Source organism: Pelmatolapia mariae, linkage group LG1, assembly GCF_036321145.2.
Source record: "Pelmatolapia mariae isolate MD_Pm_ZW linkage group LG1, Pm_UMD_F_2, whole genome shotgun sequence".
NCBI classification, from domain to species: domain Eukaryota; kingdom Metazoa; phylum Chordata; class Actinopteri; order Cichliformes; family Cichlidae; genus Pelmatolapia; species Pelmatolapia mariae.
In genome coordinates this window covers 4,974,267-4,991,829 of record NC_086227.1, presented here as the reverse complement: position 1 = coordinate 4,991,829, position 17,563 = coordinate 4,974,267, and the positions used below count along the sequence as shown (strand labels likewise).

The 17,563-nt window shown below is 38.4% G+C and overlaps 1 protein-coding gene across 1 annotated transcript; it reads right to left on the bottom strand.

Moving 5' to 3' along the window:
* Positions 1–877: 877 nt before the first annotated feature.
* On the bottom strand, positions 878–14,199 carry selenos (selenoprotein S). The gene is made up of 6 exons (XM_063470540.1): positions 13,900–14,199; positions 13,511–13,636; positions 10,654–10,760; positions 10,466–10,555; positions 8,563–8,635; positions 878–1,532 (listed from the first exon to the last, which is right to left on the bottom strand). The coding sequence occupies exons 1-6, from the start codon at positions 13,994–13,996 to the stop codon at positions 1,453–1,455; spliced, it is 573 nt and encodes a 190-aa protein (XP_063326610.1). The 5' UTR covers positions 13,997–14,199; the 3' UTR covers positions 878–1,452.
* Positions 14,200–17,563: the final 3,364 nt, after the last annotated feature.

Sequence of the window (17,563 nt, the reverse complement as noted above, 5' to 3'; positions counted from 1 at the left end):
CTTTTACTTTCAGTGGGCTCTGGCTCGGAGTCAATCATATGTGGCTCATTATGTGATGCGGTCTCCGAACCAGTGTTAGACATAACCTGAGAGGTCAATGGCTGTGTCAGTGCACTGGCTATGAATTTCCAGATGGATTAGTGTGGAATCTGTTTACCTGCTCTCGTTTATTGTTTTAGCTGTTTGTTGGTTGAAATAGTTTTGTGAGCTCCTGGCGTTTCTGGCAAAATACATTTATATTTAAAAATCAATTCAGGATTTAATGAATCAATATTGCGTTATTCAAGCTAAAATCTATTTTATTCGGAAAATCGAATATTGAAACCCACCCCTACTACTCACCTCTGTCTATCCACCTCCACTTTCAAATGCACATACATGTAGGCTGACATGTATCTGGACTACGGCCAATCAGAGAGTTCCCATCCCTGACTATCTCTGATTGGTTTAGACCACGATATGGGCATAATGTTTATTTGATTGTTGTTGACCACACAGAGAATTTCAGAGTTGCTGAGACTTTTTTTTTTTTTTTACTTGAACGGCTATTGGCACTGGAGCAACCTAGGATTTTTTTAGTCGCACCATTGAGAAATTAGGCTGTACAAACTGAGAAACGAGACAAAAAGCTCAAGGTTATTTCCTGTAATAAGTAAAAGACCAGCTGTTTTACTTTTCACACTACAGTGTTTAGACTCCACACAGTCATTTATCTTTAAGAACACTGTGTGGTGTTACTGCTGCTTCAGTAACAACAACATTCAGTTCTTTAAAGATATGCTGTGGAATGTCTGAGAAGCACAATGAGTACTGGTTTCCACATTACACACAATGTAAATAATACAGTAACTGTTAATAAGACGACACATTTAAAATCCTGCAGACTGTATTCTTTATTGTATAATGCAAATGAGCACAACAATGTACAGAACCTCCTTCCATTTTTATATATCAATTTTTTCAACTATATAATCCGAAAGTTCAATTTCATTCCGTTTTTATCCACCAGCTAGAGCCCTGGAGTAATATAAACTATTAAGTTATAGTGGCACACTTAGGTATAAACAAAATAAAATACGTACGGAGACCTCCCCCCACCCCCACCCCACACACACACACACACACACACACACACTGGTTGTGTGAAAATCATCAGCCAACCCTACTGGTTATAACCGTTTATAGGAATGGCTTCATGACAAGCAATTATTTTTCAGTTCAGTTATCTACTAAAAGCATACAATGGGTTGAAAGTGAATACCAAGAGAAATTAAACATGATGCAGGTACATGTGATTAATTATGCCAACTGATCAACAACTATGAAGTATGCTCAACTCTAATAAAGCATGGGATAGGTGACATTATCAGCTTAATTTCCACAGCCAGTGTGAACATCAGGATGTCAGAGGTCAAAGGTCCAGCAGTCCAGCGCCTCCAACCTTTTTTAACCTCATCCACCAGATGAGGGTCCTCTCCTGCCAGGTCTCCAGGAACAAGAACCTCCTCCCTGTCCAGTGAGGGGATTGTAATCTGTAAAACATGCAAAGAAGAAAGGAAGCAGACAAATGAAACACTTAACACATATTAAAATTGTTTATTAAGCTTGTTGTTCTAAAATGCATAGAATTTAGTTTTTTTTTTGAGTTTTTGCTTTGTAATAAACTTCAAATCAGTGTTTCAGCTGATCTGTACGGTGTTCAGAATGTTAAATATTTCTTAAAGCCAATATTCCAGTGGGGGAAAAAATTATTTGATCATTTGTTCACTTTCAAACTTCTTTTCAAGTTTGCTCACCTCCAAAGAAACAAAGAGTCTCTAATTTTTGATGGTAATTTCATTCATTTAATTTCTCAATGATATAGAGAGAATATGAATGAAAAATGTCTTGATGCAGTTAAGGAAATTCCAAGTTGATTCGGTTCCTCTGGATGTAGCGTTTTCACTGGGAGAAACGTTTCATCACTCATCCAACTGCCTTCTTCAGTTTCAGCTGAATGCAGGTTTCCCCAATCTTATAAACAGTACATTTGCATAATGACTGAAACTAGCCCACTGAATGAACAATGGGCTGTAAAGTCAGTTCTTTAATCATTAATATGCAAATTGTCATGACCATTGATCAACAACCACTGATCAAAGGCCATTGATCAATAGCCATGAGTACCATTCACAGAGAGTTGGGGAATGGCTGCAATCACAGCATTGTAAAATGGTGAAAGATCTACCCTTAGGCTCCCTCCTAGATTCAGATATGGTCTTTCCCTTTTCACGTAAATGGCCTCCTTGACTCCCCACTCAAACTCAATGTGTATATTGTCATCATTGAAAAAGTGTCCACAACGTCATGTGATACTGTCAGACTGAGCGGACGGTCTTTCCTCAGCTCCCGCTGCTACAGAGCATTTCATGTTTAATTATTCCCACTTTCTGTACAACCTTGAAAAAGACTCTCCAATGACACTCCGTCAAAACGCCTCCCACAAGAGCTGCAAAATCTGTATCCAACAAATCTCCTGAAAAGTCAGAAGTGAATGAGGGCTAAGGAGGGCTATCTGATTATTCATTAGTAAGTATAACTATTTACCTGCCTTATTTTGACCCTTATTCACGCTAGTGGAGAATGACTCCATATTTAACAAGTAGTCCTGTATTTATTGAGTATATCACTAAACAGTGGAATGTTTTTATATAAGTCCATCAACAAGAAGCTTGGTGAGAAGGTGGCAACTGTGATTATTCAGAAACAGAAGAAACATCAATCACCCAAGGTCTGGAGCTACATGCATCCTTGCTCATGGTGTGAGGACGATCATGAAAAAGGAGGTGGATCAGCCCTGAACTACACAAGAGAAGCTTGTTAATTATCTAAAAGCAGTTGGGACCAAAGTCACCAAGAACACCACTGGTAACACATTATGCCATATTAGACTTATCTTGCAGCACCCACAAGATCCCCCTGTGGCGTCGCATATACGCGTATATTTGTAAGACTATTAGTTCTATTCTAAATGTACCCCAGTCAACCACCCTGAAAGCCTTTGCTGACATATGTAATCAATTCCTTTCTTTGTAAACAAGGTTGAGTCTATCAGGTCAGGAATAGTATTTCCTACACAGTCATTTCTTGGGATTGAAGTGTTTTGAGAAACTGGTCCCATGCCACATGATGTCCTGGCTGCCACCCAACACTCTACCCACTCCAGATCGCATACAGCAAACAGATCAACTGAAGGCGCCACTGTTACAACGATCCACACCACAATCTCCCAGCTAGACAACAAAAGGGCGTTACACCAGGCTGCTCTTTGTTGACTTTAGTTCTAAGTTAACTGATACTGACCGGACTTCCGGTCGAACTGATGCACACACGCAGGCACTGCTTCTCGAGCTAGTTTTGAACTAGTTTTTTCATAGTTTTCGGTACTTTTGATTGCTGTTGATTTCAGACCAGAACCAGTGAGTACCTCATGAGTACAAACCTCGGTGAATACTGCTTAATTTAAATCATCGCTCCTGGAATATTTTAGACGAAGGACGCTAGTGTCAAACTAGCTAGCGGGTCGTCACGGCAACGCTACAAGAGCGTTTCTCAGCATGGGCCCGACAAAAGTTCTGTCAGCCGAGGAAGGCGACGATATTCAGAAGTCGCTGGAGTTTATGACAGAGGAGATTTCTGCTGTCAAACTGCAGCAGAAAGCCATCCTGGACCTGGTCGAGGAAGTTAAGGCTCTCCGCATCCAGAACGCCGAGAAGGATCGGCGGCTGGCGTACCTGGAGAACAGAGTGGCGGATTTGGAGCAGTATACCTGGATGAACGATGTCATCATCACGGGGCTTCGCATCATAGAAATTGAAAGAGTACTTGAACATAAGTTTCTTGGTGTGATTATAGATGATAAATTAAACTGGAAGTCTCATATAAATCATATACATAACAAAATTTCAAGAAGTGTTTCAATCTTGAGTAAAGTAAAACATATTCTGGACCACAAATCACTCCACATTCTCTATTGTTCCCTGATTGCACCATATTTGCATTACTGTGCAGAGGTTTGGGGCAATACCTACAAATGTTCGCTATCATCAATCTTTATATTACAAAAAAGGGCCATAAGGATAATCCATAAAACTGGTTACAGAGATCATACAAATCCACTATTCTTAAAATCAAAAATTCTAAAATTCACAGATCTGGTTCATTTTCTCACTGCACAAATAAAGTATAATAAATAACCTGCTTCCTGACAATATTCTAAAACTGTTTTCTAAAAGGGAACGGGGATACAATTTGAGGGGGGAATTAAATTTAAAACATCCTTCTATCCGTACAACATTAAAAAGTTTTTGCATCTCTGTGTGTGGAGTGAAGCTGTGGAACAGACTAAGTAAAGATATGAAGCAATGTCCGAGCATGGCACAGTTTAAAAAGCAGTTTAAGGATATGGTTTTTGCAGGGTACAGGGCAGGGCTGGACTGGGACAAAAAATCGGCCCGGGCATTTTGACTAGAGACCGGCCCACCAGGATAGAGATTGAAAATGTGACGTCATTCAGGGGTAAAACCGCAAAGGATTCTGGGAACTTGTGGCAAGAGGTACTAGCGCACGCAGGCTTTCAGTTGAACTCAGTTACACAGCGATAAAAATAAACCCAAAAAATGGCAAGAAGCTGTTGTATTATTAACTGCAATAGCCGGTCGCATGACAGCCACGGGAAGCCGACGGGTAAAGAGATCGTTTTTTTTATCGGATTACGTCGTTGAAGAGAAATTTTTTAAGCCATGTTTCCGAAGTAAGAGCCGACGGATGGTCTGGATATACCAAATATAATGTCTCAGAACACTCCAGCTCACATGTTAGTCTGCTCCAAGCATTCCCACAAAGGTCAGTGTTTTGTAGTAGTTAATATGTCATTTTTCTTAACATAATTGGTGATATAGGTTACAAGCAAGTCTGGCACTGAACAGAAATTGTCGCGCTATGCTCCTTTATTTATTGTGCATAAATAGTGAATTGTCCTGACACAATATTGCGTTTCGCTTCTGTTATTACCACGGTACATTGACAAAAACATATACTTTTATTCACAGGATAAAACAGTTGTTTTGTATCACTAATTGTCCAGTGCGATTACAACATACAATATTATTGTCACTGCTACATTTCTGTAATGCGTACCAGAAATTATTTCCACTACTAATTAATTACCGTTGAGCTCAAAGGTTATATTAATAAACGGTTAACGAATGTGTATTTATGGCGACGATTTGTGAGACTGGTAAACTTACCTTTGTTCGTACGATGGTCATTCGTTCTACACGGTGCATTTCAAGGTCCTGTACCCATCCGTCGGTAAACTGTACCTGGGCTTGTTGCAGTGACCTGAAGTTACTAAACTTCATGAGTGTATGCACTCACTCCAAGAACTATATAATTATAAATCTGAGCGTGGTGAAAGTTGGGCAGCACGCTGACGTCTTTTGTCCACTCTGTGTGCTCGTAAGTGTCTAACCCTTTCACTCCTTTGATTTTTTCCTCGTACCTTTTCTTTGCCTTTTCGTCGAGTCTGTCTTTGTACGGTCCGGCATTGTTCTCCTTCGTTTTGTACATTCCTTTTTTGGGGAGCAAAGAAAAACCAAGAAGGTATTGAAACCGGAGAATGAACGTTTTGTGGTGCTGCAAAAGCTTGCATTTGATGCGGTACTTGGATTGTTTTGCCACCAGTTCCCGGCATGCAATGCGCGAAAGTCACGTGGTCTGTCAATCTCTATTGGTGGGAACTAGTGCGTTAGCGCAGTTAGCTTGTTAACGTGTTGACGCCGTCCAGCACTACGCACGGGGCGATCCGCGGTAGCTCGTTAACGGAGATTTGCCGCGTTATGGCGTTAATGTAATTTTAACGAGATTAACGCTGACAGCACTAGTGGGAACACAACGAATATGACTTCACATTTACGCCGACATCATCCTAGTGCAAAGACAAGTGGAAGCAGACAAAAACAACAAGCACGCATGCTACAAACTTTACCTGAGTCATTTAGACAGCCGTTAGCACATGATTCTCCTTATGGGGACCTGATATGTTTAATATGCTGCTGAGAATATACCCCAGAAGAAGCGTATAGTATAGCTTTTATTTTGGAAAGAGCCATTTCTCTGTAATAAACTCTCTTTTCCAAAGATGAGTGATTTCTTGATCAGATAGATTTTTTTTTTATTATTATTTTCAGTTTCAGCAACATTAAATTTAAAAACTGTACTTGTGTTAAAATATATATTTATAATTTTAATAAATGACAAATTAAAAAGGCATGAACATTTTTTTGTATCGAAAAAATATCGAACCGTGACACCAAAGTATCGAACCGAACCGTGAATTTTGTGTATTGTTGCACCCCTAATATATATATATATATATATATATATATATACACATACACACACACACACACATATATATATATATATATATATACACATATATATATATATGTATATGTGTGTGTGTGTGTGTGTATATATATATATATATATATATATATATACATATATGTGTATATGTATATGTGTATATGTATATGTGTATATATATATATATATATATATATATATATATATATATATATATATATATATATATATATATATATATAAACTGCTGGATATTGGACTGCCCTTTACCAACTGCTGCTAGATCAGAAATTTCTCTTGGACTGTGTACAGAGAGTTAGCGTGGGACATCATCTTTCATCAGCCCTCAGCCTTAACACCGGCTCTCCACAAGGCTGTTTACTAAGTCCCCTACTGTACACTCTGTACACACATGACTGTGTCAGTACCCAACCAAGACAAGGCAGTCATTAAGTTCACAGATGACACCACCGTTGTGGGGCTCATCTCTGGGGGAGACAAAACGGAGTACAGAGCTGAGGTTCAGAGGCTGTTGGATTGGTGTTCAGACAACAACCTGGTATTGGACTTCAGAAGGACGAAGTCAGTGCTACAGTCCATTAGCATCAACGGGAAGTAGGGCTGCTCGATTATGGCAAAAATGATAATCACGATTATTTTCACTGAAATTGAGATCTCGATTATTTGACGATATTTATTTAACAATAATGTATTGAATAATGGCTTTAAAGATTGTCAAAAAATAATATAAAATAGTGTGCAAATACTGATAACAGTGCAAATGTTTGCAATATAAAAAATAAATGAAAAATGTAAACATCTATGTTTAGTGAACTTCAAAATACTGCATAATATTTATGCATACAAATAACCAAACATCAAGGCAAGCTGTGTAGCCACACAATGCACGATTGCATCAAACTGACATTGAGGTATGTCAACTAAAGTTGCTGCCTGAACAAAAATAAAATGAAACACTGAAAGCAGTAACTTTTATAAGAAATAAATAAAAACTAGTAGGCCCAAGTCCCATACAATCGTTTGCAACATCCTACAGGACTGCACACACCCAGGACACTGGGTGTTTAAGCTGCTGCTGTTTGGCAGGAGATTCAGGCTGCTGAGGTCACGGACAAACAGACCCAAGGACAGCTTTTACAACAAGGTAATAGCCCTAACCAATGCTAACAGCTGACCTGATTGGCTACCTCCCTGGGCTTTTCTGGTAGGAAATAATGTGCAATAAAAATTCATTCTTTAATATATTAGGCCATACCTATTTGCACTTTTTATCCACTCTAAAGTTTACTGTGCTGTGTTTTGTTGTGTTCAGTTGTGTGTAGTGCCGGCGTGGGACAACTGTCCAATTTCGTTATACTATTGTACTAAGTATGACTGTGGAATGATAATAAAGAGTTATCTTATCTTATTGTGCAATCAAAGCTTCATTATGATCACACCCCCTTAACCTGAATGTAGGGAATAACCAAGCAAAAATTTATGGGAAAGAATCGTCTGAATCCTGACGATGAATAAATAAACACTTTAATAACACAACTTGTTAAATGTATTACATAGTAGAATAGAATAGAATAGAATAGAATAATCCTTTAATTGTCCCACAAGGGGAAATTTGGTACATCTTAACAGTAGTTTTAGTAATAATGTATGGATTGCATACATACAGCAGTAAAGTTCCTGCTGTAAACCACTTGTATTTTTTTTAAACTCTCCTTCTGCACCCCTCTGATAAATAGCTGCAGTAAGAGACCGTTAAGAGAGCGCAGACTATCATTACCATCACAGCAGATTCTTTTGTCACACATCAGGTGATCGTTCGAACAGCTCTCCAACCCCCATAGAAGGCCAATGACTTCACATGTAGACCATATTCCATGAATCATTGACAGGAAGTATTTACAAAACACTGTTATAAAACCAATCCTTTTCCCGAACTTCCTGAAGTTCAAATGAGGGATTTTTGTTTTTCTTATTTTAGTGCCTGTTGTTCAGCTGCCGTGCTTCATTTGCATATTGTCACCCCTTAACGAAGAGCCTTCGTTAGGGGAGGGGGGTGTAACTGTGTTGCCTCCTCAACACATATGTCAGTCTGGTATCATATAAACAAACCCTACCTCATCTACTACGTACCTGCATTGCGAAAAGCCCTCTTGTCCTTCTTTGGTTTCAGCACCGTCTGGGATGAGCTGGCCTCCTCAGTAGTCTGCAGTGACACATATTAGAATAGAATCTTTATTATCACTGTTACAAGAACAATGAATGGCAGTTGTGCATCTCTCCATGTGTGTGAAGTACACAATAGCGTAAGTATTTACACAATAACAGACACATTTACACTAGAAAGATATGTACAAGTTATACATACACCTGCATACATACAGATACACCCATACATACATACACACCCATTAGGGCTGCCACAAACGATTATTTTGATAGTTGACTAGTCACCGATTATTTTTGCGATTAGTCGACTAATCAGGTCATGCATCCATTGAACGTAAAACGTACAGCTTATTGCACCAGCAGGATCTGCTCTTATATAACTATCATTAGCTTACAGCTTTAAGTGTTTAAGGTATGTGCTAACTAAAAATAAAGACAAGATGATAGTTTATTAAATTTAAATGAAATTTGCAGATTGTTTCGGTGGAGTTTAATAAACGCAGCCGTCTGCTCCTTGCTATCTAAAATATAACAGGACACCGGAGTATATTCCCGAGCATCTCACACTTCTGATAATCAGTTGTCTGCTTGACGTTTATTCAGCTGTGTAAAAACTATAACTTTAATCTCAGCCAAACCGATTTACTCAGGAACAAATAAAATACTGAAAAAAGCCAAACAATAAAATTTTTAAGTTATCTAAGTGACTTATATATCATGTTTAACCTGAGTAGCGAAAGACAGCGGTGGGTTTGAAAATGATGTGCCGGGAGTCCAGTGTTCTCACGGGCTCTAGTGAGCCTTGCCCCCGGCTCGCTATCGAGCTAGTGGTTAACAGACGTCTCCGAAAACGTCGGAACGCTTTTGAAAATATGTGGTGTCTTGATAAACTGAGCAGATATTTGAGGTTTACACAGTTACATTCTCGCCTGAAAATATGTTAAACGTTTATTTTGTGACCCAGAAAGAATAATAACAGTAACATTAAAAGTAACTAGCTGCCGCCATTGTTGGAAACTGGGCAGGGCCGCGATGGACCTCGCTATGAATTCTGGGACACAGTTTCTTCTTCTTCGGGGTTTAACAGCAGCTGGCATCCTTGTACATGCAGTGCTGCCATCTTCTGTTTCAGTCCGTTATTACACTCTTAAATCCTGCTACTTATTCCTGCGTCTTTTGGGATCTTACAAAGCTTCAAACGACGCGTCGACTATTAAATTAGTCGTCGACGATTTTGATAGTCGACGTAATCGTGACTAGTCGACGAATTGTGGCAGCTCTAACACCCATACATACATACACGCACATACACATATACGCACATATGTATGTATATATGCGTGCGTACATACGTACACACACATATTTCCACATACACATATTAAACAGATTACTACAGTGACATGGGGATACAGTTTACACACTATAGTGAGCTGTTAGGCAGATTTCTGTCAGTAAGAGCAGTTGTGCATTTAGCTAAACAGAAAAAACCCCTCTAAAATCATGAGTTAGAGGAAACTATGTAAGTGTAGCTTACATTAAGAGGTGAAATAGTAGGGAATCAATCTGGAACAAGAAGTAGAAGCCAGAGATGACACCTGGCTATACCCCCTCAACAAACTAATTACATTGTGTTGTATGGCTGTGTGGAAACTGCGGGAAATCAGATCGCTTCTTTATTTCAATGTGAGGCCACGTCAACAGCTACATGAGTAAATATACTTTAACTTCACAAGCTTTACTGAAATTGTCTAAATAACTTGTTAAATGAACGAGTATCATAACAGCCGTACTTTAAAGAAAATGACTTGAGGACACACCCTTTCACAGAACAGCACAAATACAAATGTTTCAGATGAAAAATTACCTGAGAGAGTTTTGTAGCTCCTTTATAACTCTTTCCCTGCTGCATACTCTCCCACATCTCTATTTTCTGCCTCCTCTGCTCCTCTTCTTGCTGTCCACAAATTAAATAAAAACAGTGTGTTGACATCTGATATTGTGGACAGAAAATCATCCTTCTTTGATTTTTTTTTTACAAATTTACTCCTCTACCAATTTCTGTTTCTCTCTAAAGATGGACGCTTTGGCATCAAGCTCTTCTTGCATCTTCATCCTGGCTGCTGCCATAGCCTCTTGTCTCCTTTCCACTAGTGTTGGATCTTTATGTAACAAATAGAAATCGAAAGTTAAATCAGGACAATGCAATAACATATCTAATAACATTTTTTTCAAGAGAAATACAGGTTGCCAAGGGCAGATTTCTCTATATACCTATAGATCAGACACTTCGTAAAGACAGATAATAATTTTGAAAAAGTAGTACCTGAAAAATCAGACTTGTGTCTAAGGACTTCCAAGTCAAATAATATTGCATGACGTTCTAGCTATAGTACATTACAAGGACAGAGACAAACAAACATGGAAAGAGAACTGAGAATAGAAAAATTCAGAAACATGTGGAAAAGGTTTTTAAACGTCATGTGTCCCAATTTTGTTTTCAAAGACTTACAAAATGCATATAACACCAGATCCCCTTTTAATTACATAGAGAACACAGCATCAACTCCTTCCCTATAGCCACCTGTGTGCAAAAAAAACTTTGTGCACCTCAACCCCCTTTCTTCTCCCACATGTTTGCACTGAGTTGGAGATGCTCTGTGTCTCATTGTACATCTGTATAGTGACAACAAGTGCATTCTATTCTATTCTTGTCTTTTCTTTTCTATTCTATTCTATTCTTCTCTAAGAAAAACATGTTGTAATCCTTGAAGCCTGGATAACAACAGTGACCAATACCCACAACCTAAACGGGATTCGATACATCAAAAAGAGAAAGGACTGGAGAACATTATTGTTGTAAATGATGATTTAATTGATTAAGGACAAGACATTCTAACATACCTGATACAGTGTGAAAATGTAATTGCCCCCTAACCTAATTAATGGTTGTGCAACTCTTGCCAGCAAGAACCCCAGTGAATCATTTTCAATAACAGCAATGCATATTTGACATTTCCTGGGGGGAATTTGGGCCCAGTATACTTTGCAGATTTTTTCTTTTTTCTTTTAAATTAGCTACACTGTAGAGTTTGAGGATGAATAGTCAGTTTAAGGTCATGTTGAAACATTTTAATCTGACTTTGATCAGGCCACTCCAAAACCATATTTTTTTCCTAAATTAATCACTTAGAGGTGGTCTTGTGAGTGTGTTTCAGGTCATTGCCAAAAACCCAAGTGTGCTCGAGTTTCAGGGTACAAACTAATTGCTGGAAATTTTTCTGCAGGATTTTCTGGTACAGTCCACAGTTTAATCAACTATGATCTTCAGGTTCGTCTGTTCCACTCTGCATGTCAAATATCCTTGAGCAAGATCCAACGTCAATTGCTCTCAGGCAGGCTGTATAAAGCACTTTGAGTGCTCAGTTAAAGTAGAAAAGCACTATACAAGAACCAGTCCATTTGCCATGTTTGACCTTTGGTATGATGGTCTTTTTATGATTAGCTGTGTTAGTTTTTTTGACAGATTTAGCAGAAGCAAACCTTCCGAAAAGTTCCAGTTTTGTCTCAGGCCACACACTATTTTCCCAGGCAGTCCTTGTCTGCCTTCTGAGCTAAAAGAGTTCTGCAGTTCTTTAGAGGTTGTTCTCAGTTCTTTTGTGACCTCCTCTATATTGATTCAGTCTCTGAGCAATTTTGGTAGGCTGGCCATTTCTGTTTACCACCATTCCAACGTTTCTCTGTTTGTATATAATGGCTTTTATGGTGGCCTTATAAATGGCTTTGTAAACCTGTCCAGACCAATAAATTTCAATTACTTTGTGTATCATCTGCTCTTGATTTTCTTTAAATTGTGTCATGATCTTTTAAGCTACCTCAACTTGTCAGAAAGGTTCTATTTAAGTCATTTTAAGTGAAGACTGAACTTCTCTCCTTTAGGGCGCGAGTATGTCCTCTACATTCGTCGCTTTGTGCACTTGCAATATCATATCATAATATCGTTGCAATATCATCAGCACAGGAAGTCACTGCACGGTTCTACTGAACGATAGGCATTACCGCCACATAAACACTTTTATAGGAAGAGAAGAAGTCAAAATAGGAAGCGAAGTCTTTGAGGAGTGCTTTTTGCAAAGATTTTTCCACAAAGCCTCATGGTTTAAAAAGTCTCTCTACATCTCTAAATGTATACATTTGTATATCCCCAAGTTTCTGTAGTGGAATTTCATTAAAATGGCAGTAAAACCATTACAGTCAGGAAAAAAAATATTTGAACCCTAATTAATTTTGTAAGTTTGCCCACTAACAAAGAAAGGATCAGCGTATAATTTCAATGATAAGGTTATTTAGACAGTGAGATTCAGAACAATCACAAAAAACTCGGGAAAAAAAATGCATTTCATTCTGGGTTACAAAAATCGCTGAAGCGCCACACAATGTGACATTAAACTCAGAGCACAAACCAGTTAAAGGTGGTGAGTACCATACCTCCCTTGACAATAGGGTGGGAAGGGACCCCACTTTTGGAGAAAACAAATTTTCACCGCTTGGATCCGAGATCTCATTCTTTTGATCACTACCCAGAGTTTGTGACCATACATGAGGACAAGAATGTAGATCAACCAGTAAATTATCCAGCTGGAGGTAATAACTTGTTCCTTTCATCACTTTATCTGACTGAAGACCATAACCTCAAACTTAGAGGTGCTACTTCACACTCAGCTGTTAATTGCCACAGAGCGTCCTACAGCCACGGGGAACAAGCCTGACTTAATGCTGAAAATGTGGACCAAGCTCTCACTGTCCTGCTGTAGCATAAAATTGGATACTAGAAGCTGCACTTTCTGCTGATATAATTCTTATCTTTGTAATACTGTAGGTGGTGTACGAATATAAAATGAGTTGTGCTGACCTTGTGAGGCTTGTGGCGTTGGGCTGTGCTGGCTTGATTTCCTCTTGTTCAAGTGCAGAATGAGCAGGTAGAACATTACAGCTCCAAACACCAGGTACCAGCCATAATGGGCCACGAACTCCTCAACTACAGTAATTCAATTACAACAGAAATAAACAATAATCTAAGTAGCTGTGATATTTTTAACAACGAAACGATGGAAACAACATTTTTTTCAATAAATACAATCTTAAAAGAATAAAATACTAAATATTTGGGGGTCTATCTTCAGCTCAACATGTAGCTTAACATGAGCTACAGTGGAACGACAGATAAATCTTACGAACGTTAGTAACTGTATTCCTATATTCTTTATTATTTAAGTTGGTTAATTAAACGTGCAAGCTTACCAGTCAGGCTTAGGGAACTCAAGTCTTGGTTTTTTAAGGGTGGCTTCTTCACATGGAAAGTGGAATCATAATCGTCTTCGATCGTTACATCATCCATTCCACACTCAAATGAACTGACCGTTTCAGTCACAAAAACCGTCGTTGTACAGAGCAGTTTAGAAAACCTATCAGTCTTCTATTAGCTCGTATGGTAACTTATTTCTTTGCCAAAGATCTTCTTTAAAACTTGCTACACAAAATGTAGATGGTTATTTACGATGACGTGTTGGCGGAAGCCAGATGAATCATTCTAGCACACGACCATGTCACGCAAAAGAGGTCACTTCCGCTTCATACCTTTCATAATAAAAGTTAGAGACACAGATCATCAAACAAATTTAAATATTGGAAAAAGATAACACAAGTAAACACAAAGTGCAGTTTCTAAATTATTAAGGTTACAAAAGATCCCAGAACAACACCAAAGAATACTATATCATCGTCATCAGGTGGGGACAATGCAAAGCAAACGTAGCCTATGTTTTACCTCATGGGGTACAGTGTTGCTGTTGATGGGTTGTTGCTGATAGTGCTGGAGGGCTGAGACTGTAGACATTAAAATCTCCGTAGGAGAGCTGGTAGCTGATTAAACAAGTGTTATGAGATAATAATAAAATGCAAAGATCTGTGACAGTGCTTGGAACCATAAGGCAACAGATTTTTTTTAAAAATGTGGGAAATAAACTAGGCTCTGCCTGTGACTTACTCTTTGCCTCTCTTCCTCCTTCACTCTCCTCATCTCATCTATCACTGTCCATTTGCTGTCCATCTGAGAACAAGGCACAATTTGTTATTGCATTAATCTATTATTTTATTATCCACACTTAACAACTCTTGCACCATTAATCCATAATAAAGTAATGATAGAAAAATGTTATAGAACCAAAACACTGTAGTTGTGTTTATTATTGTTTTCTACTTTAACACCTCTGCAATGCAACAACTGGTACATGTGTCATTGTTACCTGTGCTCTTTGTAATCCAGCTGGTGAGAGATCCACTGTAGCTCATGTATTCACTGTTTCCTCCTCCTCTCCTTACAGGGCCTGTCTGGACAATGTTATATCATGAGTAATAATTTTAAAATATCTATACACATAAAACATGCACAACATTCAATTTGTTTGACTATCCACTCGGTGCAAGGCTTTCTGTCTTATTAAATGCTTAAACTTTAAAGATAATAATTTTGCTGCTATAAAATCAGCATTTGTCATATTTGAAATATAAATCTAATATAATCTGTTTCTTAATGTTTTTTCTTTAAAATAGATGAAATATCTTCTGCTTGTTGGTTTTCCTTAGTAGTAGTTTCTTAGCAGCTATTTGACCATAAAGACCTGATTCACACAGTCTCCTCTTAACAGTTGATGTAGAGATTTGTCTGCTACTGGAACTCTGTGTGGCATTTGTCTGGGCTCTAATCTGGGGTGCTGTTTTGTGATTTCTGAGGCTGGTGACTTGGATGAATTTATCCTCAGCAGCAGAGGTGACTCTTGGGCTTCCTTTTCTCGGGCTGTCCTCATGTGAGCCAGTTTCGTTGTAGCGCTTGGTGGTTGTTACAACTGCACTTGGAGACACATTCAAAGGTTTAGCAATTTTCCAGACTGACTGACCTTCAGTTCTTAAAGTAATGATGGACTGTCGTTTCTCTTTACTTAACTGATTGGTTCTTGCCATAATATGATTTCTAATAGCTGTCAAATAGGGCTGTCAGCTGTGTACCAACCAGACATCTGTACAACACAAGTGATGGTCCCAACCCCATTAAGAAGAATTATATAAATATAATTGTAAATATTTTGCACAATATAAAAGAAAAAAGAAGACCCAGGACTGTTGAGCAGGTAGAATTCATATCAGACAAGAAAGAGACAACTTTCCTCTCCCAAAATTGCAACAACACCTTATTTCCCAGACATTTGATTGAGTATTGTTAAACGAATCCACGATGGTATACAATGGTAAATATGGCCCTGGTGGCCCTGATCCATCCATCCATTTTCCTCCTCTTATGCAATTCACAGTCACTTCAGACTATAAGACCACACTGACCAACCTATGCAACGCCTGGATTGGCTACAAGAAAGCCCTCAATCCCTCATATATGAATCCTGGAATGCTTAGAACTATAGAAGACGAACAGGACCGAAAGAGTCTTCATCAGGAATTTGATGGGAATGTGGTCAACGACAAAAGAGAGGGATGGTAGTCAAATTGAGGGGATTGTACTGCCAGAAGTCCTGAGGAGTCAGGACTTGCCTTTTATCTCTCTCCCTTTACCCCCAACCAGTTGAAACAGATGGCTGACATTACCTGAGCTGGATTTTACAGAAGGTTTCTTCCTATTAAAAAAGGCTTTTCCTTACCACTGTTGGCAAACATGTGATCATTGGGGGACGTCTGATTTTTGTTATTTTCTCTCTATTATTGCAGGGTCTTTACCTTATAATATAAAGTGTGACTTGCACTATAGAAATAAAATTGAATTGAAATGACATGTATATGGGAGGTGTACTTTGTATTGCAGAATTAAAAGTAAACATGGTGATATTTTGTGCTCAGTATTTTTTTATTATCTCAATTGAAAACACAAACAAGAAAAATCTTGAAAATAAATCTTCTTCTTTTTTTTTAACTGTTAATAACAAAGGATTTTTGTCGTTTACTTTCAGAATGTTCAGTTTGACATTTTTGATAAAATAGGGAAACCATTGTTTCTTAAGAGGGTGGTATGTGTCCAAAAAGAGTGCCGGGAGTCTTTCTTGACGACTTTCATGAGGTTTTCCCAGCAGAACGTTGCAGTTCACAGAGACCGTCAACCCTCTACAGCATAGCGTTGCCCTGAGGCAACAAACCACATTTTCATGCCTTACACTGGCCCTTCAAAAAAAACAAAACTTTTTTTTTCAAATAATGCTACCAGACACATCTCTTTCCAATAAAATGATGAGTTGAAGGTAGTGTGACTTTCATTTTAGGGGGGAAAGACCCCTTTCTGCAAGTTGCACTACATGAGAGACATCTCGATTAGGAGGCAAGATAAAGATCACTATTTTACATGTTTATAGTGAAATAAACTTATTTTAAAAAATACTTGTATGTGCATGAATATGTTAAGAAGCATATTTGATTGTTTGTTTTACTTTTTAAAATTTATTTATACAGTAAAACTGTTAATTTTCATTCGTTGCCTCAAGGCAACACTGCGCAGTTAGCCCAATTTTTTTCAGGCAATATAATGCATTTGCATATGTGTGTACAGATGTGTTTGTGTGCATTTATATGATCATAGACAATGTTTTTTACTTTACAATCTACTCATAATTACAGGACATGGATGTAAATACCTTTTATGGAAGGAAACCAAGGGAATGTGCACTGTCTGTCCTCAGAAAGTGAGGACAGTGAGCTTTCAGGGAGTGACATTGAAGTAGAGGAGTGGATCCCTGAATGAGGTTTGGGGAATACTTAGGAGCTCAGGGGTCAGTTAGTAAAGTAACTGTGTCTGTGTGTGTGTTAGTGCCCACATAGCAAGCAGGTCTGGCCAGGATCTGGTATCAAGTCGGCACTGCTGGCTGACTTCTGGCATGACAAGATGTATGTCATCCAGATAAGGGCCAGG